We start from the raw sequence: 26,705 nt of genomic DNA, 5'->3' as shown, positions 1-26,705 counted from the left end.
GTGCCAGATCCTGTGGGGACCTCCCAAATCCCTGGGAATGGGGGCGAACGGGAACAACTGAGGGGGTCAGCACAGGGTCACTCATTGTTGATGACCCTGCTAAGGGTGGGGGCACGTCCCAAAGCTGAGCTCAACTCGTGCCATAGATGGAGCCCCCGGTTTCCTAGGGAGTGATTCCACGTGCCTCAGTTTCCCTGCACCACGCCAGGGCGGGCACATCCCAGGCACATCCCCTGGGGCATCCTGCACCCGCACAGATCCTTTGTGTGGGGAAATTCCAGCCGCACGGCAGGAGCTGGGGTCAGGGCAGAGCACTTTCCGCGGAAAATCCCCAGCTCCCCGGCGCAGGGCCGGGCCGGGCTGGCGGCCCCGCTGCGGGTCAGCGTTTTCCAGCTGCTGGGAAAAGCCTTTCATGAGAACCGGCTCCTTCCCACGGCCGCGTCCCGCCGCCCCCAGCGATGCCCGCACTCGCGGGGACCCACGGGCACCGCAGCCTCGGGGCTCTGCTCTCCCAGCGCAGGCGCGATGGCACCGATGCCCATCCACGGGTGGCTCCAGGGCTCGGTCCCGTCCCTTATCCAGCCCTGGAGAGCCCGAGGCTGGGATGATGGATGCGTTCTTCCTATAAACCCACCCTGAGCAGCAGCCGGCTCCGGAGGCAGAGCCAGCCCCGAGCCCCGGTGTTGGAGAAGATGAAACAGGAAAGCCTTATAAATATGATTGTCTGGCAAAAGATTTTGAGAATATGGAAACTATAAGTGAGATGGAAATGAAAGCAAGCTTTGAGATCCCTCAGTTACTGAACAATTGGAAAACAATGGTGTGGCCAGCTGAAGGTGATCCCCTTTTGATGGAACAACACCCTCTGCTTGCAGACAGGCCCAAGGCTCAGAGCAGACCCTGCCAGCTTGGCAGAAGGGGCCCAAAGAGGAGTTTTTAGGGTTTAAAATGTAACCCAGTATGGTAATGTAATGATTCTTATAGGCTGTATGTAATGCTATAGGATTTGTGTATTGTACTAGATTGGTGAGTGAGAATTAGACTATTCAACACAGAAGATTTATTGTATTGGAACGGGAACCCCACTCACCCCTTTTACTCTCTCACCCTCTCATCCTCTCTCCCCCTCTCTTCTCTCAGCCCTGCTCTGAGCTGTGCCTGGCAGCTCCCAGCAGGGCCCTGCACCCAGGCCCTTTGCAATAAACCCCAAGTTCCTGACCTGGCTGCAGAGATCTCTCATCTCCGTCCATCCCGACCATCCTACCACCCCCCAATGCTCCGACACCCCAGGACCAGAGCTCCAGAGGCAGAGCCACCCCCGAGCCCCGGGACAGGCAGGGCAGCACCACAAGCCCCGGAGGCTGATCCCGCTGCAGCACCCCAGGGTTTGCTCCAGGAGATGCCTGGTCTGATCTCTGGGGGCCGAGTTTGGTGCTGGGCTGTACTGGGAGGTGACAAGCACCCCCAGCGTGGCCATGTGTCACAGACACATTTTATGAAAAATCCTTTCCTTGGGATTTTTGTCTCCTGAGAAGCTGAGAGGCCTCAGGAACAAAATGTACCCAATGGTTATCTGCTGCTGTGGAATGCAACAGGTGCATCTGGGATTGGTCTCATGTGGTTGTTTCTAATTAATGGCCAATCACAGTCAGCTGGCTCAGACTCTCTGTCCCAGACACAAGCTTTTGTTATTCATTCTTTCTTTTTCTATTCTTAGCCAGCCTTCTGATGAAATCCTTTTTTCTATTCTTTTAGTATAGTTTTAATATAATATATATCATAAAATAATAAATCAAGCCTTCTGAAACATGGAGTCAGATCCTCGTCTCTTCCCTCATTCTCGGACCCCTGTGAACACTGTCACAGCCTTGGGGGTGCCAGGGTTGAATTCTGCTTGCACCAAGCCACAATTTAGCCTCACTTTACCCCAGGACAGAGGGGGGACACGCCATCAGTGAGGCCACGGTGCCAGGGCAGACGTGGGAGGTGAGGGGCACTGCCAGCAGGAAAGGCTGAGCCTGGTGCCAGGGCTGGAGAAGCAGGATTGCATCCCTGGAAAGGCTGAGCCTGGTGCCAGGGCTGGAGAAGCAGGATTGCATCCCTGGAAAGGCTGAGCCTGGTGCCAGGGCTGGAGAAGCAGGATTGCATCCCTGGAAAGGCTGAGCCTGCTGATGAGGCCAGAGCCCTCCTGCTGGCCATGGGGTGGGGCAGCAGCACGGCCTGGGGGGTGATGCCCATGTGGCTGGCAGGAAATCCTTCCCCTCCCTGCTTTTGATGCTCCTCTGGCCTGAATTATCCCCCACAACATGCAGTTTCCACAGAGAGCCAGCACCTGCTGGGATGGCTGGATGTGCTGTCCCATGGATGTTTCCTATCCCGTGCTTATGTCAGCCCAGTGCCTCCCAGTTTCCACCAGCAGCTGGCAGGTTCTGGGAGTGGGGGAGGAGGTTGTCCTCAGGTTGTTCTGCTGCCCCAGAGCCATCTCAAGCCCCTCTGAGCACAGGGATGCTCTGGGACAGGGTCCCAGGGGTGTTGCTGGGATGAACGGGGCTGTCAGGGCCAAACTTGGCCAGGCCAGCCCAGGCTGGGGGCAGCCAGGGGACAGGGAGGGCAGGAATGTCCCCAGCAGACATTCATCCCCATAAATCAGCCCTGGTTTCACAGCACACACTTGGGACAGGACTGGGGCAGAGTTCAGAGAGAGACAGAGCAGGGGAATGGAGAGGGAGCACCAAAAAGCTCTCAGAGAATGAGCAGCTGAAGAAATCCCTGAAAACTCTGCAAGATTGAGCGAGAAAGGAAAAAAATAAGCCTGGGCTGGCTGGTCCATTCACTGCCACAGGCCGGAGTGGGATAGCTGGGAGACAGGGAGTCCTTGGGAGTGGCACAGGGCTGAGGGCAGGGGGAACTGGGGCTGAGAGTGGGAGAAATCCTGGCAGTGTGTATTGGAAGCACTGGGAAAGCAGAGCCTCCCCCAGCACTGCCATGTCTGGGCACAATCAGACCAAGCCCAGCCTGGAAGTTTGTACTAAACATTTTAAAGGGTTCAAAAAAAGGGTACAGAAAGGTCAAAGCCACATTTCTCCTCCTGGGGAGGCTGGTAAAGCACTGCCCCCCCAGCATCCCCCCTTTCTCAGCTGCCTGAAATGCTTGACACAGTTGAGGCCCAGTCCTCAGGAATCCACACTGACACTGCTCAGCTCTGGGAGCTGGAGAGCCCATCCAAAAGGAAAACCTGCCTGGAGGCAACAGCAGCTGGAGACCAACAATACAAAATGGATCAGGGCTCTGGCTCTGGGCTGCTCACAATTGGTCCATGGAGACTCCTACAGCCATGGGAGTGACCTGAGGAGCAGCTCCCTGCCTGCCCTGGAGCCTCCAGGAGCCAGACTGGGCAAGCAGGGATGGGGAGGGACCAGCAGGTGCCAGCCAGGGCTCGGGTCAGCCCCCATGCCAGGGCAGCAGGGTTACATGGGGTAGTTGAGAACGACGTCCTGCTTGGCCAGTTCCAGCAACATGGGGTCATCAAAGAACTTGCTGATGCTCACGTCCTCACTGAGGCCCTGCAGGTAACACAAACCAGGGTTATTCCCCACACAGCCACTACCCAGACCTTGTAAGATAAATTTTCAGGCTCCAAAAAAGGCATGAGGTGCTTCTCTGCAGTTTGAAGGCATCCAACACTCCTCAGGAACCTGCAAACATGTGGTTTCTGCTGCTGAGCACATCTGCCAGCTCACTGCTCCCCACAGCAGAGCTTGATTCCCTCTGCAGCCCCTCAGTCCAGCTCACTAAACCAGCACAGAAAGCAGTTCTGCTGTTTCTGCTGGACAAGGGGGCTACACCAGGCCTCTGAGGGCTCAGAGGGGCTGGGGAGGGAGCAGGGCTCAGCAGAGACCACAGGATCCTGTTCTGGACTGGAGTCACTGGTGGGACTGGCAGGTTCTGACGGGCAGCACGGGGGAGGTCCTGGGGCACAAAGGCCACCAGACCACAGAGGGGATGTGGCACAGCCAAGGGACAGCACAGCAACAGCTCAGCTGCTGGGACAGAGTCACAGCACAGGGATTTGGCCCAGACACACCTTCCTACGCCTGGTCTTGATCATGAACTCCCTGGCCAGGTGTGGGGCTGGCTGTGGCTCCAGCGGCCGGATGACGATGCTCTTGTCCAAGGGGTCCCCAGGCACGATCTGAAACACAGGGCCAGGGTGTGAGAGTGATGCTGGGGCTGCTTCAGCCTCCTGGAGACACATCCCTGGGTCCCACAGACACCCCAACAGCCCACCTGCTCTCCTGGCACACAAACCCATGTCACTGCTGGTGATCATGCCTGTGAGAAGTCAGTGCTGAGAACTCAGGCCAAGGACACGTCCCTTCCCCAGGGAGTACTGCAAGACCCCACACCACCTCCTAACAGAACAATCCATGCAAGTCCTGCTCAGCACAACCCCCTCCACAAAGCAGGAGTGCTTATTGTTTCAGAGCTGAGCCTTGGGCTTTGACACACCAGCCTTTAGGGCAGGGCTCAGCCTGCAGCTGCTGCTCTCATGGAGCTGCACCCCAAAGCACTGTGCACCTCACAGCCATGGCTCCCACAGGACCTGATCTGCCCCAGACACAGAAGTGGCCAGAGAACAGTATTTTGTCCCAAACTTTGTTTCCTACAGGTTTAAAACACCATCTCTGAGAGGCAAAGCTGAAGTGTGGCACAGATCAAACTTCCTATGGCAGATCAGTGAAACTGAGCCTCAATCCAAGACTTCTGCTGCATGAAGTGGACCCAAACAGGCTCCCTCCTCCCAAGGGGGATGTCCTCTCTCCAGGCACTGCAGGACCCTGACACTCAGCCAGCAGCAGCTTCCAGGGCTCCCTCACAAGGACTGGGAGTGATGGGACTTGGAACAAAGCCTGGCAGACATGAAACAGCTGGTGCACAAAGCCTCCCCAAGATCCTCCAAGGATGCTCTCCAGAGCTTTCCTGCTCTGTTGGTGCCTGATCCTACCTGTCCCTACCTCCCCAGGGCATGGACTCACCTGCCAGTGGTGGAAGACAGAGAGAGAGAAGGCTTGTCCCTGCGTGTGGGTCCTCAAATCTGTCTCAAATCCAAAGGAATCAATGGCTGGGATGAAGGCTTTGATGGTGTAGAGGGGAGAGCCTGGGATTGGAGCATCCTGGGTCACGTGGCCTCTGCAAAAGTGTTAAAGGATCAGCATTCCAGGTGTCACAGAATCATGGAAGGCACCTCAAACCCCACACAGTTTCACCCCCTCTACCATGGGCAGGGACACCTTCCACTGTTTCAGGTGGAATCCAACCTGGCCTTGGACAGTTCCAGGGATGGGGCAGCCACAGCTGCTCTGAGCAACCTGTGCCAGGGCCTCTCCACTCTCACAGCCAAGAACTTCTTCCCAAAATCCCATCTAACCCTGTTCTTTGGCAGTGGGAAGCCATTCCCCCTTGTCCTGGTGTGGCAGCAGAGAAAAACAGACAAGTTCCCCAGGCATCATTCTGGGAAAGGCTTGAGAAGATCAGAGAAAAGAATGAGAAACAATTCTTATCTTAACTTGCTGCACCTGGTGTTGTGAACATGTGGAATGTGTCATGGAGATTTGTTTACCAAAGGGTGGTTTCTTAATTAGCTAATGGTGATGGTGTTTTAAGTAAGGACCAATTTATATTTTTTAAACTTGGCTATAAGAAACCCATTGCTTTTTTATACCCAGGCTCACCTGTAGTGAACTAGGGTATAAAAAAGCAATGGGTTTCTTAATAAAGAAAATGATCAGCCTTGTGTAATACACAGAGTCTATGTCAATCATTACCCAGCTGGGGACTCATTGTGCTGACACCCTGGCACTCCAGGCCCTTTCCAGCTCTTTTGGAGCCCCTTTAAGCATTAGAAGGGGCTCTAAGGTTTCCCTGCAGCCTTTTCTTCTCCAGGTTGAACCACCCCAGATCTCCCAAGCTGTTTTTAGTTGCTCCAGCCCCCTGGGCATCTTGTTTGGAGCCACTGAAGGAGGTCCAAGTCCCTCCTGAGCTGGGGCCCCAGGGCTGAGCACAGTGCTTTGCACATTCTCCTCTCTGACACTCAGCAAGAACCAGGCATAACCCAAAGGCTGCGTGTGATCCTCAGCATCCCTCCCCACACTGCTCAGGGCCAGGATCAGTCAGGAAGCTTCCAACTGTCACTTCACAGAGCCTTCACCCTCTGCACCAGTGGCAGGAATTCTCCAAGAGCCCAGATCCCAACAGCTTCACCCCCTGCACCAGTGGCAGGAATTCTCCAAGAGCCCAGATCCCAACAGCTTCACCCTCTGCACCAGTGGCAGGAATTCTCCAAGAGCCCAGATCCCAACAGCTTCACCCCCTGCACCAGTGGCAGGAATTCTCCAAGAGCTCAGATCCCAACAGCTTCACCCCCTGCACCAGTGGCAGGAATTCTCCAAGAGCCCAGATCCCAACAGCTTCACCCCCTGCACCAGTGGCAGGAATTCTCCAAGAGCCCAGATCCCAACAGCTTCACCCCCTGCACCAGTGGCAGGAATTCTCCAAGAGCCCAGATGCCAACGCTGCTGCTCTGCAAGCCCCCAGTGCTGGCAGCAGGAGCAGCTCACCTGCGCCGGGCCAGCACCGTGTACACAGCAGACACACAGTCAGCAGGAGCCTGCACCTCCACAAAGTAGTAGGGCTCCATCAGACGAGGGGTGGCCTGTGAGGGGACAAGGACATGAGCCACTGAGTCTCTCACAGCTCAACAGCACAGTCAAACTCAGCACTTGATGAGATGACAGGGATCCTGCTGTCCCACGGCTGCCCAAACCAACAGCACAAACACTGCAAGGACCTTTTCTCCCTCTGGGCATGAGTCACACGCCTCCCTCTCCCCCGTGCCCACCCTTCCCAGCAAGCCCAGCAGGAGCAGGAAGGGGAGAGCGAGCAGATGCACACCAGGCCTGCAGGACTCGTGTGCCAGCCCACAAGGGTATGCAGACATTGATGGGTGAATGAGTCAGAGTGCACCCAGAGCCCCAGGCAGGGCTGTGGGGATCAGCCCAGCTCAGGCAGGGCCTCACCATGAGGAAGGCAGAGTACACCACCCTGCGGGCCGTGGGGATGATCTGCCCTCCACCCCTGTGCAAGGGCTCCTGAGCAATCACTGCATCCAGGATCTTGAACTTCACGTTGCGGATCACTGCAGAGGGAGAAATGACAAGCAGTGACCTCGGGGGATGTCCTCTGCCAGCACCAACATCCCCAGATGCCCAAACACCCAGCAGTTCTCCTAAATTTAATTCCAGCATCACCACATCATAACCTTGCATATCACAGAATCATGGAGTGATTCGGGTTGGAAGGAGCCTTAAAGCTGATCCAGACCAACTCCATGCCATGGGCAGGGACACCTTCCACCAGAGCAGGCTGCTCCAAAGCCCGCTCAGCCTGGAGCACCTGAATGCTTAGAGATGGAAGAATTTAACCAATCTCTCATTGTTTCAATTTCCCCACAGGTCCCACTTACATTCATCACAGAGGGGCCCTTCCCTGGTCCCCCACTGGAAGCCCTGCACGATGCTGTCCTTCACTGAACCCAGCAGAGACTTGTCCACCTAGAGACAGACAGACAGCTTCAGAGACCACCCCTCATCACAGCCAGCATCACCCAGTGTTTAAAAGCCAGTTTCCAAACCAGCAGCAGTGTTGCCCTGTGCCCCCATGTCCACCCCTCCCTCTCACAGCCCAAGAGCATCAGCACTATGTAATTTCTAGAGCACTAGAAATTAAGAGCCCACATTTTGGGGACTCTGAAAGGCAAGGCAAAAAAAAAAAAAAAAGGTTTTTTTTTGCCTTTTGGCTCAAACAGCAACACTTGAAAAATAACAGGTGACCTGGTAACCAGTGTAGGATCATTGTGGGGAAAGTGCAGCAGATCTGAGGCAAACAATGAACACCCCAAAGGCACCAGGGCCTTGCTGAAAGTTCTGGGAGCAGTGGGCACCTCCTGGCACCACAAAGGTGTCACTGAAGAGTGGCCCCCACTCCTCACCTCTGAGGGCAGTGTGTCATCTACCAGGATGTTTGGGCCAGTGGCATCTGGCCCAAAGGCCCAGATGGAACGGGCAGCCAGCAAATCCCAGTCGTATTTGGTCTGGAAGAATTCACCCAGCTTCTTTCTGAGAGAGAGAAAGGGAAGAAGCTTTAGAAAACAAGAATCTGACCTGAACTCACCATGTATTTACAACCCTGTTCCCTTCAGGCACAAAATAGTCTCAGCCAGAGATGCTCACAGACTGGCTGGCAGGAAAACCAAAACAGGATCCCTGCCTGATCCTGTGCACCCTGCAGGTTCCAGCATTCCCTTTTTCCCCAGTTCTTTACTTCCAGCTGCACTCCTGCCCTCCCAGATTGCTCATACCTGTTCCATGTTATCTGCACCACTTCGTTCTCAATGTCCTCTGCCAGTCCCTTCTCCAGGGGCTCAGCAATCATTGTGATCTTGTTCCTGAGGAGAGACAGTCACCATCAGCCACAGTGATGGAAATGGGGCTGACTGGGAAGACTGGCAGCCCTGGAGGGGCTGGATGTGTCCAGAAAAGGGAACAGAGCACCAGGAGCAGCTGAGAAGCTGGGGGAATCAGCCTGGATGGAGAAAAGGAGGCTTAGGGGGCACCTCTGGCTCCCCACAACTCCCTGACAGGAGGGGGCAGCCAGGGGTGGGGGTCAGACTCTGCTCCCAGGGAACAAAGGACAGGGTGAGAGGAAGAAGCCTCAAGTTGAGCCAGAGGAGGTTTAGGTGAGATATTAGGGAAAATTTTACACATAAAAGGTTGCAAAGGCCTGGCACAGCTGCGCAGGGCAGTGATGGAGTCATCATCCCTGGCTGGAACTGTTCAAAAACCATGTGGATGTGGCACTTGTAGATATGGTTTAGTGGTGAACACAATGGTGGTGCTGGGTTGACAGTTGGACTTCATTTAGGGTCTTGTCCAACCTTAATAACTCCACAATTCTGTGATTCTCTCACTGCACCCAGCTTGGATGCAGCTGGGTTGATGAAGCCACCTGCAGCCACTGCTGTTCCTGTGTCCCTGTGAACACAGCCCAGGTGCTCCCCAAAGCCTGCTCAGCCCCAGAAGGGGACAGCTGAGGGACAGAGTGGCTCCAGCCCTCCTGTCCCACATCCAGGGCTGCAGGAGGGAGCCCATGGGCTGGGGAAGGTGCCCCTGGGAGCTGCATCTGACACAGCAAATGCTACCTCAATGCCTGAAACCTGCCCCCAGCACAGGTCATCCCATGTGCCTAAAAGGTGCCTGACCTAAGACTGGGAACAACCTGGTCTGGTGGAAGCTGTCCCTGCTCACAGAAGGGCTTGGAACTGGATGGTTTTTAAGGTTGCTTCCAAGCCAAACCATCCTGTGATTCTGTGAAGATTGGAACATCTCTGTTCCCAGAAATAAGGCTGCCAAACATGGTGAGATTGTTTCAGAATAAAGGAAAGCAAGAAGAACCAGAAACCACAGGGGAACACAGGAGAGGAGAGTCCACCTCAGCAGACCATGATTTCTCTGAAAATTCAGGTATGGGAACATGCTGTGCACACAGATCTCCCCCATGGTCCCTGCCAGGCCTCCCTCTCCCAATCACATGCACTGTGAGGGGCTGGAGGAGGAGATGGGAGCAGCTGCAAGGCTCCAGGGCATCACCAGGAGAAGAAACCCAAGATTACATATGGATAAGAGAACACACAGCTCTTGCTCATGAAACTCTTGGGGGAATTATTGAAGGCAGCACTTTGGCACTTGCTCCAGGATCCCAGAACACCTCTCAGAACTGCTGAGAGGGTGTGACACTTAGGGAAAAAGGAGGATGTGGATCTGGCTTTATTCCCTTCATTCTCAGAGCTCCTACACAGCACAGGAACATCCCTGGGACTCTGCTGTGTCCCTGTGAGCTCAATGGGACATTGCTCACTCAGGAATGTGTCACTTGGTGGACAACAGCCAGGGGGAACAGCCCCCCTGCAGGGATGGACCCTCCCTCTGCTCCCTCCCATCCCAGCTCACCCACAGCCCTTACTTCTTGTTGGGTGTCTCAGCAAAGCACTTCAGGGAGGATGTTTCCACCACTGTCTCACAGAATGTCACCACTGGATCAGCCACCTAAAAGAACAAAAGGTTTGTAAAGTTTTCAGTACTTTTCTGCTTGTAAAACAACTGTTTGAAACCTCTGAACACCTACAAGGAAAAACAAGTTCAACTGGCAGTGTTTTAATCAGGGTTGTGCATGAAGCACTGAGGCTTTCAAATGAGACAGGAAAATTTAAATCTAATTCCAGGTATGAAAAATCCTGCTCAATTTATTTATTTGATGCTAGCCAGGCAACAGCTAGCATCAAATGAATAAATTGAGCAGGCAATGCTCTGAGCACAGGGAAGTCTGGAATAAATAAATTGCTAGCCAGGCAATGCTCTAAGCACAGGGAAGTCTGGAATATGGAAAACTCCTCTCCAAGCCAGTGTGCCACTCTCAGTCCCACTGGTGTGACAGCCAGGCTGGAAGAGCCCCTTTTACACACAAACAACTTTTTCTTACTTTTATAGGAATGTGACAAAATCCATGCTGTGTATTCAGGCAAGTTCTTTTTCTCATCCTTCTGAGAGAAGGGACCAAAACCCTGTCCAGGGTTTCCAGTGGGAAAATCCCTCTCAGATTGCCTCACCTTGATGTCAATCTCAGAGTACATCTTCCTCAGGTCGTGCATCACACAGTCCAGGTACAGCTCTCCTGTGCCCAGGATCACATGTTCCCCAGATTCTTCCACCTGCAAGAGAAAAGAGGGATTCAGTTGGCAGCCCCCCTGCTCACAGCTCCTTCCTACTCAAGCCTGAGGAAGGATCAGCCTTAAATAGACTTAGTTAGAGTCAGAACACCCCAAGGAAAGCCCCCAGAGCCTTGTCCAGCAGGAAGTGCTGCTGGGATCTTCCCTGGCACAGCAGGGTGTGTGTTTTTCTGCTGGATTTACATTTTTCTGCTATTTCTACATAATTGATGAGATCAACTGAAACAGCATGAAAAGACCCACAACAAACATAACAACCTGTGGTAAAAAACCTGATTATTTTGAAGATCAGCCCAGAGGCTGCCCCCAGCACTGGCTGGAAACAGCCACACACACACACACAGAGAAATCACAGAACAGTTAAGGCTGGAAGGGAGCTCTGGAAATCATCTGATCCAGGTGCCCCAGCAGTACCTTGGTTGTAAGTGAGGGGTAGCTCTTGTTGACTTTACGAAGACCATCCAACATTTTGGGCAGCTCTGAGGGGTTCACTGGCTCCACAGCTATTTTGATAACAGATGTGGTGTTGAACTTCAGGGGACGAAAGATCTGAGCCTGGAACCAGAGAGGACAAAGAGCTGAAACTGCATCCCTGCACGTCCTCAGGTATTACACAGCATGTGGAGCTCTTCTCTTTCCCTCAGTGTGTCACAGACACATTTCATGAAAAATCCTTTTGTTAGGATTTCTTCTCCTGAGAAGCTGAGAGGCTTCAAGAACAAAATGTAACCAATGGTTATCTGCTGCTGTGGAATGCAACAAGTAGATCTTTGATTAGTCTATGTGGTTGTTTCTAATTAATGGCCAATCACAGTCAGCTGGCTCGGACAGAGTCCAAGATGAAGCTTTTGTTATCATTCCTTCTTTCTTATTCTATTCTTAGCTAGCTTTCTGAAGAAATCTTTTCTTCTATTATTTTAGGATAGTTTTAATGTAATATATATCATAAAATAATAAATCAAGCCTTCTGAAACATGGAGTCAGATCCTCATCTCTTCCCTCATCCAAAAACCCCTGTGAACATGGTCACAGACCAGAGTTTGTACCTTTATCAGATGATTAAGTAAAATTCTCTATTTTATTTAGCAAATTTCTGTAAAATGGTGTTGACTGGCATCAGTTTTGTTCATATAATTTCCCAGAATTTTATCCTTTGGAAGTTCAGTGGTTATTTTGCCTGAGATTAGTAATGGCATAGAGCTCTATAATTACTGAGATCATACTGCTTACCATCCTCAACCATTAGCAGAAAATGCTAGCAGCCTTACCGAATTTCTCTGGTGCTCCAAAATGTATTGAAAATTAGCATCATTGAAATGTTCCTCTCACAAACATTTTGAAGAAGGCCTCAGAAACAAAATGTAACCAATAATTATCTGCTGCTGTGGAATGCAACAGCTCCATCTGGGATTGGTCTCATGTGGTTGTTTTTAATTAATGGCCAATCACAGCCCAGCTGGCTCAGACTCTGGTCAGTCACAAGATTTTATTATCATTCCATTCCTTTTCCTTTCAAGCCTTCTGATGAAATCCTTTCTTTTAGTATAGTTTTAATATAATATATATATCATCAAATAATAAATCAGCCTTCTGAAACACGGAGTCAAGATTCTCATCTCTTCCCTCATCCTGGGAGCCCTGTGAACAGCACCACACTCAGTGGCTCTTGTGCCCTGCCACCATGTCAGCCAGGGATTCTTTAACCCCACTAGAGGAGCTTTTGGGCTGTACAGCATCACCCTGCCTCCCTGGAAGGCTGAGCAATAGCAGCTATGCCTGGTACCTCCTCATTGCCCCGAGGCTCTGTCACAGTTGCTGTCTTCACTATGGGCTGGTCCACGCCCTCAATCAGCACCCAGTTGCCAGCAGGAACTCTGTTCACCTCAATGTGATATCTGAAAGGCAGGAGAGCACCACTGCAGCCTCAGACCTTCCAGGACCTTCTTCCTCCCTCCCAGTCCCTCCCCAGGTGACTCCTGTCCCAGTAAACACATTTCTGTACCTTGCAACTGAGATCCAGAGGCGTCCAACGGTGCAGATCTGGGAATCCTCCTCATCTTCCAGGGTGTAGTTCTCCCCAAGGACCTTCACAGGCTGCCCAGCATGGATGGTGCCACTGAGCACCCTGCCAAAGGCGTGGAACTGGACACCATCATCAGTGCTGTACATTTTGGTGGTGTGACACATCAAGGGACCCTTGCCATGACACAGAGAGACAGAAATGAGCTTCTTGCAAAACAGAGTAAAGAAACAGACACAGATCTGGCAGGACTGGACTTTGATGATCCTTGTGGATCTCTTTTAACTCAGAATATTCTATGATTTGTGGATGAAAGGGATGAATGGGCTGGAATTTAGAAATAATTGCTAAGTCCTTCAGTTTCTGCCACTAGAAGCCCTACATCTCCTTGCCCTGTATGGAAAGCTCTGGAATGACCATGGTGGACTGTTCTGGAGCTCCTGTAGAGCAGCAAATGGTGGGTGGGACAAAGCCATGAGGAAAAATGTCACCTGCTGGCCTGCAAACCTGCTCAGGGCAGAGCACCTGAGCTCCCCAAGATCACAGCTTCCAGTGCCACAAGGTCACTCCACACTGGTGATGTGGTGACAGTCACCACTGTGGAGTTTTATGTGGATAATCACAACTCATTAAAATAAATTTTTCTGCAGACATCAGAGCAAAAGTCACAGGCAAATTTCTCACTCAGCTGCCAGCGTTGGTGGCTCCAGACAACTCCAAATGACAGCTCAGTGCAAGCTGTTGGAGGAGGAAGGGTTTGCAGGGCTGGGAGAGGAAAGGTGCTGACTAACTAACACAGGGTTATTTTTATCAGCACCATGCAGCTTTTTAGAGTTTGGAGAGAGAATTAAACTTCAAGGAAAAGAGACAAAAAGACTGCAAAAGGACACAAAACTACCCTGCAGCTCCCACGTGCTCTGGAGTCCTGACCTAGTCCTGTTCTTCTCTGAACACAGTGAAACAATTCCCTCTCTCCAGGGCTGCCCTGGCAGGCAGTTGAAGCTCCTTGGAGTGAAGAGATTTGTTCCAGTGTCGGATGAGAGGTTTCAGAGTGCTGCAAGTCAAATCTGTGCAGATATCTATCTGGCTGGGAGGCAGCAGCCCTGGCAGGGCAGGGGGAGCAGAGCCTGCTGGAATTGGTTCTGCACACTCAGAGCAAAGACAGGAGTTTCCTTACATCAGGGTCACACTCGCTCATGGCCTCGCCCAGGTCGGAGTCCACGCCGCCGGTGTAGGTGTGCTCAATTTTGGTCTTGGCCCCCACTTTTGGGGAGGGAATGTGCTGCACACACATGTCCACAAAGCCTGCAACAGGAACAGGGTTAAGCAGTGTGGAGGAGAGAAATGGACTCCATAAACACAAGGCAAGCCACGGTGACTGCAGCACCCAGAGCAGCAGGGAGAGGTGAGCAGTGCCTCAGGCTGTCCTGTGGGCAAAGTGGTGTCACAGTTTAGATTTGGGAAGCTGAGCAGGATCTGTGCAAGTTAGCACTCCTTGGCCAAAATATAACCCTCAACTCTTGGTGTGAGGTACTGGGGATCTAAGGAGGATTGTGCTTGTACCTGTGAACTCCCCAAAGAACTTCTTGCAGACGAGCCGCAGGAGGGGCCGGATGTTCAGTTTCAACTCCTCTTTGGTCAGGTGGATGCCAAGTTCATCCAGAGTCCTGGGCAGGGTTGTGTCCACATCCCCCACCACCTGCAAGACAAGTCCCACTCTCAGGTTCACTGTGGGGGTCTCAGTCAGCATCACACACCAGCCACCACCCGCAGGGCTCTGGACCTGCACTGGGTTACAGCTCACACAAGAGCCAGATGGGTCAAATCATAGATTTGTGGAATTATTAAGGCTGGAAAAGCTCTCCAAGATCATTTCCCAGCACTGTCAAGGCCACCACTAAATCATGTTAGTCCCCAAGTGCATTTACATGGCTTTTAAATCCATCCAGGCATGGTGACTCCACCACTGTCCTGGGCAGCTGTGCCAGGACTGGACAACCCTTTGGGGGAAGAAATTTTTCCTAAACCTCCCCCTGCACAATCTGAGGCCATTTCGTCTCCTCCTGTCTCTGTTCCCTGGGATCAGAGCCCAACCTCCCCCAGCTGCCCCAAGCAAGAAGGTCCCCCTGAGCCTCCCTTTCTCCAGGCTGAGCCCCCCCCAACTCCTCCTCATCCAACTTGTGCTCCAAGTCCAAGCTCTGTCACTTGGCTGCTATCAGAGCACACAAGGAAGAGCAAGGACTGTTCTATACACTGCAAATACAGCACTGCACTTGCAAGAAATAATGATTACTGTGCACCCTCCTGTGCAGATCCCACTGCAGAACAGGACAGGACCAGACCCAGTGCCCAGCCCCAGCTGCTCCTGCCTGGAGCTGGGGGAGGCAGAATGACCCATGACAGACCTGAGCCAAGATCTTGTACAGGGGCTCCAGAATGAACTCCACGAAGCTGCGCTGGGAGCTGCTCGTCGGGGCCTTCTTGGTGAACTTGCGGCTGTTGGAGAGCACAGAGGTGAGGAGCAAGAACTGCAGCCCTGCCTGCAGCCCTGCACAGCCTCTGCTCCTCCCAGCTTCTCCTCTCCTCCCTCCCATCCCCTGGGAAGCTGTCAGGGACACATGGGCCAGGTTTACTCCAAATGAAAGCCAGAGGAGCCTCTTTGCTGCTGCTTGTGGGATTCACATGAGCCAGGAGGGCTGACTCAACCCTCCCCAGATACTACTCCACTGTCACAGACACATTTTATCAAAAATCCTTTCCTTAGGATTTTTCCTCCTGAGAAGCTGAGAGGCCTCAGGAACAAAATGTAACCAATGGTTATCTGCTGCTGTGGAATGCAACAGGTGCAGCTGGGATTGGTCTCATGTGGTTGTTTCTAATTAATGGCCAATCACAGCTGGCTCAGACTCTCTGTCCGAGACAGAAGCCTTTGTTACCATTCCTTCTTTTTCTATTCTTAGCCAGCCTTCTGATGAAATCCTTTCTTCTATTCTTTTAGTATAGTTTTAATGTAATATATATCATAAAATAATAAATCAGCCTTCTGAAACATGGAGTCAGATCCTCATCTCTCCCCTCATCCTCAGACCCCTGTGAACACTGTCACACTCCACCACAGGATCACAGGATCAGGAGTGACCTTGGGTCCACATTTTACAGGGAAAGGAGGGGAAAAACCCAGGAATAAAGCAACATTTAAACATTTAAACAGGGTTCTTACGTCTTCGGGTTGAAGTAGATGTCGCCCCAAAGCCGCTTGGCAAACTCCTGGTAATTGATGTCTCCTAAAGGAAAAAGCAAATGAAAAGGCCTCTCAGATGTCACTGCTTTTTTCTTAGCTTAGAAATCTTTAAATTTTGGCTTTTAAAACGAGCCTGAGGATTCAATTTAATGAACTGATGCTGATGAGTGAATGCCTCGTCCCAATTCTGAGTGAAAGATTAAGCACTGTCCTGGGGAGAGCAGGCAGAGATGAGCAGAGAGAGTCCAGTGGGGATGTCCCCAGCAGCCCAGGGACACTGCAGCTCACAGAGTGACTGCCCAGCTCTCTGCTACCCACAGGGTCAGAGCTGGGAGTGCTGCAGGAGCCCAGCCTCATCTGCTGCACCTCCAAACAGGAAGGCTGTGACTGCTGCTGCAGTGCCAAGGTGCTGGGATGGCCTCCATCCCTCAGCCCTGCAGGCTCAGCACCAGCATCTTCTGCCCTTCTGAACATCTCCAGGCTCCTTCCTCTTTCTCAGGGAACACACAGCCTAACACCCAGCACTGAAGGTCCTGTCATGGTGAATTCACAAATCTCAGGATGGAATGAGAACCTACAGCAGGTTCCAAACAAGCTTTTGCTGTGGGCAGGTGTGTGAACACAAGGAATTGCCTGGTGGCTCCAGTCTGGACACTGATGCTGCTCTAACCCCTGTCAGTGACACGTGGTGGCTGCACACCCAATTCCTGGGGACCAGAATTCACTATTCCCAATTCCAGGCTCCTGCCTTCCCCACCTGGTTGGCATCTCCTGCCAAATGTGCTGTCCTCAGCTCCCAGGATGGGTGTCACCCTAGTAGCTCTGAGTTAATGCTGTGACACTCAGGGAGCTCATTTATTGCTCCAAACTCTCAGGACACGTGACAGTCCTGGCACCATCAGTCCCTGACCTCAACAACTTCATCCTCCCTCAGGCCAAGTGCTCTGCAAGAGCTGGCCCAGCTGCTTTACAACCTCCTTCTTCCCCTGCTCTCAGCTCCTCCAGATCCCCAAATTCCCCAGTGGGGCACTTCAAAAACCTGGGCTGTGCAGCTGCTAATGCCAGCACAGAGCCCACTGCTACATGCAGCAGATTGCCTTGAGTGGGCACCTGGGGAGCAGAAAATTAAATCCAGGCCAGAAAAAGACAGTTTCTTAAAAAAGAAAGAGGGCAAGAGTGCAAAACCTTGTGGGCAAAGCTTGTGCCCAGCTGCAGCTGTGTCTTGGACTTTTGGGAAAAGGCAGGAAGAGCTTAACTGCTTCACTCCTGAGCTGCTGACAGGGAGGCAAAGCACAACACACACACACCTGCCTTCAACTGCTTGCTATTTCTGCTCAGGGTATGAAAAAAATCTTGGCTTCTGACTCAAGAAACATTTATCAGGAGAAAATATCTTTGCTAAAACTGTGCTTGTGCTTTTTAACCCCCGAGGTTCAGCTCTGCAGCACCACTCAACTCTCAGCAATTCCAGAACACAAACACTGGCCATGTGCAGGGGAAGCTGAATGGCTCAGAAAACCCCCACAAGAAAGGTTGGGAAATGAGATGTTGAAGTGCACCAGGTTTCTGGCTAATCCTCACCATATGTGTCTGCATAAATCTTTGCAAAAGACCCCAGTGTGAAGCAGATGCTGTACTGAGAGCTGGAGAAGCACACGTTCCCCAGAAGGGGAGACAGCACAAGGTTCTCATCGGTGGAATACATGCTGTGAGGAGAAAAATAAAATCAAATCAATGTTATGAACCACAGAAGACACTTCAGCCCACTTCCCACACCCTACAGCAGTGACAGGCAAGGAGGCTGCATTGCCAAAAAGCATCTTTAAACAGGCTACAGCTTGCTTGCCATCAGAATCTCAGGGTCAGGAACATTTTCTGCCTATAAATTTCAAGCATTAATGCAAAGATTTAAAGATTCTAGAAGTAAAAAGTCACCAGCAAAAATGCTTCAGATTTTTTATCTGGGATAACTTTTCTTCCTCTAAAAAAGCAGCCAAGTTGGTCAACCTAGTAAGGGAAAAGATAATAGAGGGATATAATTTAATGCAAACTGGTTTAATGAGCTCACAGCCATGCTAGGCAGGGTGAATTACTCTGCTCCCAGCACACACTGAACAGAACAGAGACATGCCAGGGAGCTTGTGTGCAAACACACACACACTTGAAGGGCAGAATGCTGTTAAAAAACCCCTGGGTGCAGAAGAACCCACAGAAATGTCTAAGATGTCCCTCCCTTTCCTGAGCAGGGCTGCCAAGGAGATTGGACTGTGTCAGTATCATAATCCTTGTCCAGGAGTTGAGACAGCAAATCCTCTTTTAGTTTTGTAGCAAGTATTTAGGAGCTTTGAGACATCTCAACCTCCAATTTGGAATACAACCTGGATCATTTCAGTGTATTTGAGACATCTGGGAGCACAAATTCCCTGCTCTGGTCATATGTCCACCTTCTCTATTTTTTAATGGAGGAAAAATGAAATGGGGCGGGGGAAATGAAATCCCTGGAGTTTGCCAAGAAGAGCCAATCCTGCTTAATTCAATGTATCAGCTGAGATGAACTCCCAGTGGTTTTTCCTGGCCCATTTTCTATGACTCAACACATCAAGAGACAAACTGATGAGTTTTCAGGCACGTGCAGGGCTCACAGAGAGCCATGGGACAGGGACAGCAGCACTAACAATGCAGCCTCACCTGATCAGACCATTAACTTCATCCACAATGTGTCTGAGCTTGTAGTAAGCATCTGTGGGGGGCAGTTTGAGCTCCAGGATGAGTCTGTCAATCTTGTTGATGCACACAGTCACTGCCAGCCTCTCCTGCACAGCGTGCTTGATCAGCCTCTCTGTGTTCAGCATCACCTGCAGGGAGCAGCAAGCTCAGAGCCCCAGGAAAGGACCCCCAAAGTGTTATCTGGGGCGTGAGGGACAACCAGTGACCCTTACTCTGCTGCCAGGCTGCAAAACAGCCCAAGCTCAGCAACCAGCTAATCCTCCTGAATTTCACAAATAGGTGCTAACCCAACCAAATTCCTTGAATCCAAGCCTGGGGACATCTCTGATATAAATAACCTGCTCAGTTTTAGGTATCATGGGGATGGAGACACACACAAGTCACACAATCAGCCTGCAGGCCAAAGCATCACATCAGTCTGGACACAGCAGCCACAGGCTTGGCTGCCTGTTCAGATGGAAAACACCCTCAAAACGTCCTCCAAAAACCCTTCACCCAAAAAAGCTGAACCCAGCCCAGGCCTTCATGCTGAGGCAGGAGCACAGAGTGCAGAGGCAGGGATGGAAGCCCCAGGAGGAGGAGGTGGCACTCACCCCCTCGGCCGCGTCGATGAAGAGCACGACGCCGTCCGAGATGCGGAGGCCGGCCGTCACCTCGTCAGAGAAATTCACATGACCTTCAAAACCACACAGAGGGGGGCAGTGAGAGGCACAGAGAGCCCTGGTGCAGCAGCAGCAACACACAGGGTGGGAAGCCATGGGGCTCTGCAGATTCCTCTGGTTGCTGGTACCCAGAGAGGCAGAATGGAGATGGCTCCTCCTCAGACGGGGACCTGGGAGCAGCTGCCACAGCTCCCCATGGAGGTTTAGCCTCAGCTGTTTTTTGAGAATGCACACAAGTTGTTTAACAGGCACTTTTCCTCACGTTTGTGACTGTTTTTCTCACAGCTCTGTGCAAGGACTTTGGGAAAAGGAGGAAGATTTCTTCTCAAAGACAACAGATGTCTCTCCCCCAGCCTCCTCCTGTGCTCTAACCTCCCTCATCCTAAGCTGTAGCTCACCACATGTGTCCCAAGACCCTCTTCCCTGAAGTTTCTTACAAATTCATCTGTGATCATGTTCCCTCCACAGAAGCTTGAGGAACTTGCTGAGTCTCACTGTGGGGCAACAGCATTTGAGCAAAGCAGGGTCAACACTGCACATGGCAATACCTGGGAAAGAAAATTCTACCTGTGCTGCTTAAGAAACATCTCTGCAGCCCCACCAGCCCTCAATCACAGACATGAGCCTGACTTGTCCCTGCCCAGGGCAGGGGGCTGGAACTGGATGGACTTTAAGGTCCCTTCATCCCAAATCACCCTGGGTGATTATGGGTCAGTACTGCTGGAAGTGACTTCACAGGAATGAACTCGGCTGAAGGCTCAGGACTAGGCTGGAGTCAGATACAAAAAGTACAAAACAAAGGCAAGTGCTTCCCACAGCAGGATTTTCAGGACTGCACAATCACCTGGAGTGTCAATGATGTTGAAGAGGAAAGATTTTCCTTTGGTGTCTGGCAGAACAATCGTCACTGGGGTGCTCTTGATCCCCACGCCCCTCTGAAACACAGGAAATCAGGGTTACAGGTAAAAAAAATAAACAAAAGCATCAACCTGTACAGAAACACAAGGATCACCATCTAAAAAAAGATCAAGGAAAAATCAGAAAGATGGAAAGAAGTAAACATTCATCCTGGAAGAGAGTAATAACTTCAGCTCACCAAAGTAACAACCTCAGATCACCCAGCCCAGCTCCCCCATCTGTACTGGTCAGACTGGGGAGCCACCACTGCACCCTCCACAGCTGATTTCAGCTGAGGAGGAACTACAGGCAACACCTGAGACAGAATGTGGGTGTTTGTTTGTGCTTTCACCCTCTGCTGCCACCAAGTTACACCTCAAAGCACAAGATTTGATCACATAGAGTATAAAATATAAACATTGAGAGGAGAAAAAAAAATGTTTCAAAGGATTGTTCTGGTCATGACACAAAATAACATTCCCACTCATGCCCAACCACAAGGAGTCAGAGCTAAGGAAAACAAGCAGAAATGTATTTATTTTGAAATATTTTTTCCTCATCTACCACTACTGCAAATCCCTTCCTCCTTTTTCTCTTAAAAAAAGTAAGAATTAGCCCCAGACTGGGGTGACTCTGCTGTAGATTTAACATTACACAAGTTATAAAATCATACATGGAGATGAGGGAAGGAAGAGGAAGTTGGATCAGGAATCTTCCTGAGGCAAACAAGAGGAGCAGATTTTTTTATTGATAAAGAAAATAACCAAAATGTGGAAAGCACAGAAAGGCATTAAAATGGACAAGGAAACTGCCTACAAAAACTGTGAGTAAAGCATGAGACAACTGCATAAAATCACTACAAGACCACTCACCTCCTGCTCTGTGAACAATATATCAGTGTAGCAGAGCTGCAAAGGCAAAACAAAAATCAGAGACTCACATTTTGGTACCAGATACTCAGTTTGAAGCAGGACACAAAAACTCTGACACCTCACTAAGGTGACAAGTAAGGGACAGAAGCAGGAACATTCTCATATAATTCATATCTTCATTTTCATATAATTCATATGTTCATTCATATAATGCTTTATGTGTATATTATATACATTTCACATATTTATATACATTTTCATATAATTAATATATTCATTTTCATATAATTAATATATTCATTTTCATATAATTCATATCTTCATTTTCATATAATTCATATATTCATTCATATAATGCATTATGTGTATATTATATACATTTCACATATTTATATACATTTTCATATAATTAATATATTCATTTTCATATAATTCATATACTCAAATATAATTCATATATTCATTCATATAATGCATTATGTGTATATTATATAGATTTCACATATTTATATACATTTTCATATAATTAATATATTCATTTTCATATAATTCATATACTCTAATATAATTCATATTCATTCATATAATGCATTATGTGTATATTATATAGATTTCACATATTTATATACATTTTCATATAATTAATATATTCATTTTCATATAATTCATATACTCATTTTCATATAATTCATATACTCATTTTCATACAATTCACATATCCATTCATATAATGCATAATGTGTATATTACATACTCCCTTAGGGTGTATATAACACATAATGCAGAGCTAGGACTTGAGCTCTGCCTTCCCAATCCCACATTCCAGTCACAGAACCACCCTGTCCCCATGCAGTGTCCCCTCCCTAAGGGTGCAGAAGCCACCCCAGGGTGTCCCCAGGGTGGGAATTCCCCAGCTCACTCACGTCCTGATCGTCGCGTTTCCGGATTTCGGGGTGCGTCTGCTCTATCAGGCAGTCAACAAAACACGTCTGGAAAAGAGCACAGAGAGGAGCTGCCTCTCTCCAGACAGACACAAACACAGCCCCATCCCTCCAGCAGCAGCACAGAGCACGCTGAAAATCTGCTCATTCAACCTACAAAAAGATCTGTACAATTCACAGGGAAACCTCCTGCCAGGACAAGGGGGAATGGCCTAAAGCTGGAGGAGGGCAGGGTTGGGTGGGATATTGGGAAGAAATTCCTCCCTGGGAGGGTGGGCAGGCCCTGGCACAGGGTGCCCAGAGCAGCTGGGGGTGTCCCTGGACCCCTGGAAGTGTCCAAGGCCAGGTTGGAGAGGGTTTGGAGCAACCTGGGATAGTGGAAGATGTCCCTGCCATGCCACTGGATGAGCTTTAAGGTCCCTTCCAACCCAACCCATCCTTGGATTCTGTAAATAAGTGCAGGAGCAGAAGGTGCTGCTGCAGAGAACCAGGGGCCAGGAGGGCTGGCAAAGCAGCAGGTCACCCTCACTACTCCTGATTTTGGATTCTTTTGGACATTGACAGCACCTTGCCGTGGTGCAGGTGCCCACACAGAGTCACATTCCGGATCAGCTCCGAGTTGTCCATCAGATCTGCCAGGAAACTGCAGGAACAAAAACACAAAAGGCTGTTGGAGGGCTTCTGCTGTGTCTAAGAAAAGTAGGTGCTGCTTTTCAGCTCCACTTTCTATCCAAGGTGCCCCCTGAATCTTTGCCAAACTTTTATCCTGGCAGTGCCCTGCGGAGGAAGAATCCCACTTTCCAGATGGGGAGGACAAGAGAGTTGGAGTCCCAGACAGATGGCAGTGGGTGGGAGGATACAGAGCTGGTAAAGCTGCCAGCAATTGAATATTATTGAATATTTTTCTTCTCTTCTAGTCAGTACTGAAGCAAAAATCACATCCATGTACTCAGATGATGAAGCACTTCCACTCAAACCAAGGCAGACAATCAGTTAATGGTGGTGGTGGATAACAAGCACCCCATGGAGCTCTGAAAGCAACCACAAACCATTAATTCTGATTTTCAAGCCTTAAAACAGTGACATTCCAGGGACTTAAAGAATTAAGTCTTTTTCAAATTAGCAGCTGAGCTGGGTAATGATGAGCTGGTCACTTCTGGATGGATGCTGGCCAAGAAATAATTGAGATCCTAAATTACCACCCCTAAAAAATAATGGGAGGCTGTAAAACATGCAGCCACTGCCAAAGGCCTGCAGAGAATAAATGCTGTCAAATAATTTCCTTTTTAAACAGATTAAATTTTCACTGATACAATAGACTTCTTAACGTAAAACATTTTGATTAAGAGCTAAAAAATACAGCAATCAATACTAACCCCGATTAGAACCTTCCTAATTGGTCTGAAAATAAGGCTAAATGGGAAATCAATACCAAGCTTGCAGGTTTCTGGCTACATCCCACAAGGAATTTCTCGTGGCCCATCCTAACCATTTCTATCAACAAATAGGATAAAAATGAATTAATTACAAATGGAATGAGCAGAGCACACAGGGATCAGGGAAGTGGTGGATAATGCAGAGCCCAGGTCAGGGACTGAGAAAAACCAGCCCCAGCAGCTCCTGGGCTCTGCTCCAGCTCTGCTGAATTCCCCCTGGGCAGCTGAGGAACCCCTGAGGGAACACCAGCTCCAGGAACATCTCCAAATTTTAATGTAAATTTTTAAATGCATTTGGGATTTTTTCCAGGAGGTTTTCTCCCAGCCCTGGTGTCCAAGAAGCTGCTTTGGGACACAAGGAATGGACCCACCCAGCACAGCTGCAGTGTCCTGCTGACTGCACAGCACTCTGCACTCACCTAGAAGCAGAAAAATTCCCAGTGGAAACTGGAATAGATGGGATCTAACCTGGGATGTGCCAATATGATGTGTGCTACACAGTGAGCATGTGGATATTTAACAGGCTGTCCAGAGCAGCAGATGTGGCTGCTCCATCCCTGGAAGTGTCCAAGGCCAGGTTGGACGGGGCTTGGAGCCACCTGGGACAGGGGAAGGTGTCCCTGCCATGGCAGGGGTGGCACTGGATGGGTTTTAAGGTCCCCAAACCATTCCAAGAAGGTTTCCTGAGCCACAAGCTGTTGCTATGGAGCTTGATCTCAGCCCCTGAGGTGAGATTCCTTTTGTGTCCAACCTTACCCTGTGCTCATTTTCCATGGGGAGGGAAAGTGAAATACTTTGACCTGCACTTCTCTTGTTTTGGGTTCAGAACCTGGGAACTGGCTGCTCTCAGGTCAGTGAGACCCCCAGATCTGCCTCCCCCAGCCCCACACTCACTCCATCTCATAGACAGTGACTGGCAGTGTCTGCTCCATCAGGGAGAACTTCTTGGTTTTCACAGGTTTGATAATGGGCTCTGAAACAAGAGACAGAACAACAAACTGTTCCCAGAGCCCCTGAACCAGCAGGGTCAGGAATGGCCCCAAGGAATGGGGACTTCAGCTGACAACCCCTCAGTTTTCCAGCTGAAAGATTCTCTCAGCTGTTTGTCAAAGCTGCAGGAGATGGTCACTGCAGGGCTCTTCCAGCTGAGCCACTCCAGCATGTAGGAATAAAGAAGACAATTTAAATGCATTTATTTCTCCCTTAAATCAATTTCCCATCTCTGCTGATTCCTGTTCTTCCAAAGACACCTTTGTTTGTGGTTTTTGCAAACCAAAGTGCCCAAATCTGCACACACCAGGCAGAGCTCCTGAGGCTACGAGGGCAGGACAGAAGGGAATATATATTATATTATATTATATTATATTATATTATATTATATTATATTATATTATATTATATTATTCTTATAATATATATAAATACTATATATCTTACAATATATTATTATATTATGTTATGTTATATTATATTTAAATACATAATAATTATGCATTAATATTAAATAATATTCTATATTATTTCCCCTTTCTAAGGATCCATGAAGAGCCTTCTCCCCACTCACCAGTGAGTGGCTGTGTGTCCTCCTCCTGCACAATGGTCTCCACCTCAGGCCCATAGACCTCCTCTGCTGTGGGGTAGTACTTCTTGTCCTCATGCAGCACCACCTCCATCCCAGGGTGCTCCTCGTCGTGCTCCCCCATGTCATCATCATCATCATCATCCTCCAGCTGCAACCAAGGCTCGCCCTGAGCTGCTGTGGAGCCTCCCAGGAGGACAGGCCTGGGCTTACCCAGGGACCCCCAGGGCAGCCCCAGCACCCACAGGGGTGCCCTGGGAGCAGCTCCTGGGTCAGGAACAGCCCCTGGGCTTGCAGGGACACCAAACAGCCCAAGAACCACACCTGGTAACACAAACCCCACCCACAGACCAGCAGGACACGGGAAGGGGCTCCCCCAATCCCCCCTGTCCCTGGGGTCTTGCTCTGCCTCCCCTGTGGGGATCTGGCTCCCTGTGGCAGCCTCAGCTCCCTCCTGAGGGGTTCCCAAGGGGACACAGACCTGCCATGGCCATGGCACCAAACCCAGTCCAGCCAAACCCAACCCAGCCAGACCCAGCCCAGCCACAGCAGCTCTCCTTCCCTCTGCCATCCCAGCAAGATCTGGGTGTTTCTCTTTACCACAGGCACAGATTTTGTGAATTCTTCAAACACCAGCCCCACTCGGACCCTCGGCATTCAGGGCCCCGCTCCGAGCGAGGCGCGCGGGGCGGGAGCAGCTGCGGGCCCGGCTCTGGCCCCGGGGGTCGCTGTCCCCGCTCCGGGGGTCGCTGCTCCTCCTCACCTCGTCCAGATCTTTGGCCTCCCGGCCCAGCTCGTCATCGTCATCGTCCGAGTCCAGCTCGGGCCCGATGTAGTTGCCAAACTCGTCGTACAGATCGGTGTCCATGCTGGGGGGTGGGAAGAGGCTCGGTGGGGGCGCAGAGACCGGGGCCGTGACAGAAACCCACCGGGGCTGTGACAGAAACCCCTCGTGGGCCGTGACAGAAACTCCTCAGGGCCTGTGGCACCGGGGGCTCGGCCCTGCCCCAGCCCCAAGCCCCGCTCCCGCTCTCCCTCCCCGGCCCCTCTCCCCGGTCCCGTCCCCGCTCTCCCTCCCTGGTCCCCATCCCACTCTCCCTCACCCACCCCGGCCCCGGTCGCGCTCTCCCGCCCCGGTCCCGCTCTCCCTCACCTGCCCCGGTCCCGGTCCTGCACTCCCTTCCCGGCCCCAGCCCCGCTCTCGCTCTCCCTCTCCCGCCCCGGTCCCGGTCCTGCACTCCCTTCCCTTCCCGGCCCCGGCCCCAGCCCCGCTCTCCCTCTCCCTCACCCTCCCTGGTCCCGCTCTCCCTCCCCGGCGCCGCTCCCGGTCCCGCTCTCTCTCCCCGGCACCGCTCCCGGTCCCGCTCTCCCTCCCCGGCCCCGCTCCCGGTCCCGCTCTCTCTCCCCGGTCCTGGTCCCGGTCCCGCTCTCTCCCACACCTGCCCCGGCTCCGCTCCCGCCGCTGCTCTCGCCGGCGCCGCCGCTGCCGA

General features: G+C 51.0%; 1 protein-coding gene across 1 annotated transcript; it reads right to left on the bottom strand.

Moving 5' to 3' along the window:
- Positions 1–3,018: 3,018 nt before the first annotated feature.
- Positions 3,019–26,705, bottom strand: EFTUD2 (elongation factor Tu GTP binding domain containing 2). Its single transcript, XM_066566707.1, has 28 exons — positions 26,655–26,705; positions 25,979–26,084; positions 25,201–25,366; positions 24,531–24,609; positions 22,768–22,843; positions 22,183–22,248; positions 21,260–21,295; positions 20,335–20,425; positions 19,422–19,504; positions 18,790–18,956; positions 17,683–17,807; positions 16,081–16,144; positions 15,266–15,356; positions 14,424–14,559; positions 14,038–14,165; positions 12,843–13,036; positions 12,624–12,735; positions 11,255–11,395; positions 10,721–10,822; positions 10,078–10,160; positions 8,417–8,503; positions 8,048–8,174; positions 7,523–7,610; positions 7,077–7,195; positions 6,618–6,712; positions 5,037–5,190; positions 4,085–4,192; positions 3,019–3,563 (listed from the first exon to the last, which is right to left on the bottom strand). The coding sequence occupies exons 2-28, from the start codon at positions 26,081–26,083 to the stop codon at positions 3,468–3,470; spliced, it is 2,919 nt and encodes a 972-aa protein (XP_066422804.1). The 5' UTR covers position 26,084; positions 26,655–26,705; the 3' UTR covers positions 3,019–3,467.

The sequence above is a fragment of the Molothrus aeneus genome, chromosome 28, assembly GCF_037042795.1.
Source record: "Molothrus aeneus isolate 106 chromosome 28, BPBGC_Maene_1.0, whole genome shotgun sequence".
NCBI classification, from domain to species: Eukaryota; Metazoa; Chordata; class Aves; order Passeriformes; family Icteridae; genus Molothrus; species Molothrus aeneus.
Note: the sequence above shows the minus strand (reverse complement) of the source record. Positions and strands in the feature narration are given on the sequence as shown.

Coding starts and splice junctions, on each gene's coding strand:
- EFTUD2 (XM_066566707.1), bottom strand. CDS start 26,083: ATGGACACCGATCTGTACGACGAGTTTGGCAACTACATCGGGCCCGAG. Junction 15,357..16,080: donor ATCTACTTCAACCCGAAGAC/GTAAGAACCCTG, acceptor GCTCTCCAACAG/CCGCAAGTTCACCAAGAAGG. Junction 3,564..4,084: donor TCAAGACCAGGCGTAGGAAG/GTGTGTCTGGGC, acceptor TGTTACCTGCAG/GGCCTCAGTGAGGACGTGAG.